Here is a 4,212-nt window from a genome sequence, read left to right as displayed (position 1 = left end):
TGCGAGATGCAGCCATTGACATGTAGCTCTGCAATATCTGCCTGAGTGAGTGTGAGGGGTCGGAACCCATTGCCGGAAGTCTGAGAATTAGAAGGGGATGTTGGGGGAGTATGCAATACAGACATGGTTAATGCAGGATTATGAAGCTGGAAATGACAATGACAATGGCAGTTGGTTCGGAGGTCAAGATATGAGCCACTGGTTGATGATAAAAATTTTCAAACTCCGACATGGGTCGACCCGGCCAATTCCCGGGACTAAAATGTTTGGGTCAAAGTAGCTGTTTCATATCGTTGGCAAAAAAATTTCATTCATCTCGAGCATCTATAAACCCGGTCTTCAGGTCTTGAAATGCTGCCTGGGCATCCTGTGCCAGCAATGAATACATTTGGGATTGCCTTCCCGAGTAGCATGCATGACCCGGAAGGTGTTTCACCAATGATTCGCATCCTGTCACCCCATTGGGTTGCTTTCCACAAGAAAAAGTTACATGTCCAATCCATCTCCAATTGGACCAACATCATTTCTTCCTTCCATCGATCCCGTAGTGCCTTTGCCCGGAGCCAATGAACTCGGTAAACTTCGGATGACTCCGTCAGCTGAGCGCGGGACACATCAAGCATGCCCGAACTCACATTCCTCATTCCACGAGTGATCGGGACCCCCAAGGTCGACTTCGACTGACCAGAACCAAGCGAGGGACTCGTTTCGCTGACCTCGGGCATTTGGATCGCCGACGGCAGTGCTGATTTTGAGTTGCTCTCGAAGCAGGGGTTTGTATTTCTGAACCTGGTCTTGCCCTGGCTCCAGTTGCATCATTTGCTTCCTCGTCTTCGTATATAACTGGCATGGAGGGACACGCCTGCTGCACCGACGTCACCTGGGACCAAGCTCGAGTTTTCAGGGCCTGGGATTTGGCTTGCCTAACTGTTGTTCGAAACAGAATCGCCTTGTTGCACAAGTGAATTCGGAGGTTGTGAAGGGAGTCATTGGCCTGCCCTTCACGAAGAGACATCTCCAGCGGAATGAGATCGTCTGCCATACAGCGTCTGCATCGATCTACCCCGAGGTTTGATGGCAATGGGATTACAGTGAGCTCAGGGGAGTTTGCCCATGTGTCAGATGTCTCGGTGAAGTCTGCCAAGTCATCATCGAGATCATCAAGAATGTCCAAGTACAAGTCTTCAGGATCATCATCTGCATCAAATCCCTCTCCGAGATGCGTAATAGCAGACCGAGTGAATCCATCTATCTGGCCTTGGAGACGATCGCGTTGCCGGGCGATGTCTAACTTCTGTGTCTCGGTAGTTCTTCTACCAATCTTCGGACCTCGATGAGCAATGCGATTTGAGCCTCTTCAATCGCCAACCCCATTGATATCCATGTCGCCACAGACCTGCGAGCAGGTGCTGCATTTCGGGCATTACCCTCCTCTAGTAGCCTAAGCTCGATCTCCTTTTTGCTCGGTGCTGAATGCAAAATTAATTCAGACTTTGATGGAGACAAAGTCAACTAACCCTTCTTGATATTAATCTCATATACATCCATAGCCGCAGGATTATTTATTCTGCTGGACTGAGCGATCCTCTCGCTGGCTAGCCACTCTGTCTTTGAATCGCCGGGTGCTGCTTCATTGAGTATGTCGAAAGCCTTTTCACTTTCGGCAATGCCATTCTTCGCCTGCTTGTATTTTCGGCAAAGGGTCCTTTTCATGCGGATCATCTTGCAGAAATTGGAATCATTCATCTGATAATCGAGACATTCCTTTCGATGCGGGGATGACATTCCCCGAGCAGCAGGGGAAATCAGGTTGAGACGTGACCATAGGGTCTCCATGATCTCTCCATCAATCCGACCGATGCCTTCGATAAAATTCGACGCATATCGGACATAGCAGCTGTCCTGATGTCCGTGGATGTGCCACAACCCGATTCCGGGAATGATGGTCAATTCCGGAACCATTTCGAGAAATCGGCTTCGATCCACCCGAACCCGAAAGTGCTTGTTGTATTGACAGTTGATATCATAGAAGGTGACCGCCCTGGTGATGCCTTCCATGTTGTGCCGGGCAGCCTCACAAAGGGCATAGTCCATGTTCATTTGTCTGCGAATGATGCATGGTTAACTCGTGAATATCGAATGGCTGGGTCGGCTTGCCTTTCGCCTTTCTGAAAATCTACCATCGAGTGAGGAACAAAGCAACCGTGTCTCGCACAGGCTACTCCCCCGATACCCGTGGATTCCAGCTTGTGCCGAGCCGCATTTGCTTGATTTACTGCCCGGTGATTGTTGCAGCTTGATTTTTCTAAAGTGTCGGCAGCCTCTGCAAGATGCGTGTTATACCTGTCCTTTCCCACCATGAATCCCAACCCATCTGACAGCCAAACTTCATCAAATGGCTTCATGGGATGCAGGTGTTCAGCTTTGAAATTTCCATCCATAACAAATGACCGGGTGTATTTCCACCTTGGAGTTGTTATTATCGCTGAGGTGACTTCGGTATCGAGGAAGACTCACTCATCAAGTGATTCATCCCCTGAGAAGGACACATTAATCCCAGGCTGAGGACATGCCGGGCAAAATAATGCGAGATCTCCTGCATTCGGGCTGTCGGAACAATGGCCGAAGCCATGCCATTTCATCGTCTTCAACTGCCTCCACTGTCGGGCGACTCTCATGAGCTCTCGGTATCGGTCCTTGCCCCATGCCTTGTCAATATAATGTCCTTTAGATGAGAGAGACATGGCATTACCGGTACAAGGTGTGGAAACATCCTCGAGGTCATTCGCCGGAGCTTGCTGTAATAGTTCATCGCCGAGGTCCCACATTCAAGGTTGTCCAATAGAAAATCATCGAGAACCCTGAAGGTGAATAAAGTCTTCGGCTTGTTAAATGAAGCGGGGAAAAATCCATGTCGAAACATTTGAAGGTCTGGACTCATGGCATTTGGACAATCGCAGCATCGAACCCGGAGGCGATGAACTCCGGACTTGTCAATGATGACCATGGTGTTTTCCTTCGGCTGGAACTCGGGTCCCGACACAGATGGTAGATCTTCAGGCTCAAGCTGGTCTTCCGGTTCGTCTTCTTCGAACAAGTCCCACCTATCCGTAAGTACCGGACATTGTTTGCCCTCATGACCGAGGTGTATGACGAGTCCGACGTGAGCGAGACAACTTTGCTCAAAGAATTGACCATTCCATTGACTGATCCAATGGAAGGGATTGCAAAGATGTTGACTTCTGCAACAGCCAGTGCAATAGAGTGGCTCCCCAAGACAATCTTGACATTTGTAGACCCCATCCTGGTCGCAGACGACGCATCTCCTATCTTCTGGTGGAGCTTCTCGATCCAGGAGGTGATGCAGATATGATTTCTGCCTTGGCAGCCATTGCCTGAGGTAGTCATTCTGACTCTGGATTTGTTATACTTAGCTATCATTTGAATTGCAATGCAACATTTTACATGAACTTGCCATGGTTTTTGGGAGTTGCAAAGGCTCAAATGAGCCTTGGTCTTGCTCGTAAGTATTGTCAGGAATGTCTTCCCAAAGAGGTGGTGCCTCAACAGGCCGAAGTGTTGGTGATTCTGGGGGAGAGCTAGGCATGGACCTGTATGCACGTCTTTTTGTGCTTGCAAGTGGGACCTTGACCCAAATTTTCCTACCTCTGCTTCCCCTTGCTTCTACCCTGTGGGATCTTTGCAGTGGGGTGCATCTACCTATCTTCATGTTATTTTCTAAGGCTGCAAGCAAAGCACGAGCTCAGGAATGCGAATAAATTGTTATTGCAATGTGATCTTATGCGGGCTTGATGCGTCATTACAAATTCATTTCCAATAATGGAATTGCGTCCACTATGGGTCGATTAACCAACTGTTAGGCTTTGCTCAAAGTTGAACTTGTCACCGTTATTACTTCCACCTTGCTCATCCTCAGCCCTTTCTGCAATCTCATTCACAATGGCAAGATCAGGTCATTCCACTCAGTTGACTTCCACTTCTGGAAGACATAGGGCGCGTCAACCACAGACACAGAAGCTCACGGATAACGAAATTTCGGAGTTGAAGAACTACCCTTTCCTGAGTGGACTTCGGCGAAAAGGATTGAGAAGAGGGCAGTTTTCACTGCCATAGCTTAGGGCTGCCAGCTATTCCGTCCCAAGGTCGACCAAGCACAATGGAAGAAGAGGAAGCAGGTGATTCATCCTTGCT

The 4,212-nt window shown here is 48.8% G+C and overlaps 2 protein-coding genes across 2 annotated transcripts; both read right to left on the bottom strand.

Moving 5' to 3' along the window:
* Positions 1–311: 311 nt before the first annotated feature.
* DFJ58DRAFT_672439 (uncharacterized protein) lies at positions 312–840 on the bottom strand (the record flags this gene model as incomplete). Its single annotated transcript, XM_041383024.1, has 2 exons — positions 312–580; positions 636–840. Coding segments are annotated over 2 exons (474 nt in total), but the record flags the coding sequence as incomplete, so codon positions are not given.
* Positions 841–1,512: 672 nt separating this feature from the next.
* DFJ58DRAFT_719870 (uncharacterized protein) lies at positions 1,513–3,730 on the bottom strand (the record flags this gene model as incomplete). Its single annotated transcript, XM_041384682.1, has 6 exons — positions 1,513–1,625; positions 1,659–2,104; positions 2,158–2,399; positions 2,550–2,696; positions 2,753–3,413; positions 3,459–3,730. The coding sequence occupies 6 exons, from the start codon at positions 3,728–3,730 to the stop codon at positions 1,513–1,515; spliced, it is 1,881 nt and encodes a 626-aa protein (XP_041234973.1).
* Between the last annotated feature and the right edge of the window lie 482 nt (positions 3,731–4,212).

This window comes from Suillus subalutaceus (assembly GCF_016647625.1).
Source record: "Suillus subalutaceus strain FC151 chromosome Unknown DFJ58scaffold_439, whole genome shotgun sequence".
In the NCBI taxonomy this organism is placed as follows: domain Eukaryota; kingdom Fungi; phylum Basidiomycota; class Agaricomycetes; order Boletales; family Suillaceae; genus Suillus; species Suillus subalutaceus.
This window is presented reverse-complemented; position numbering and strand designations above follow the sequence as displayed.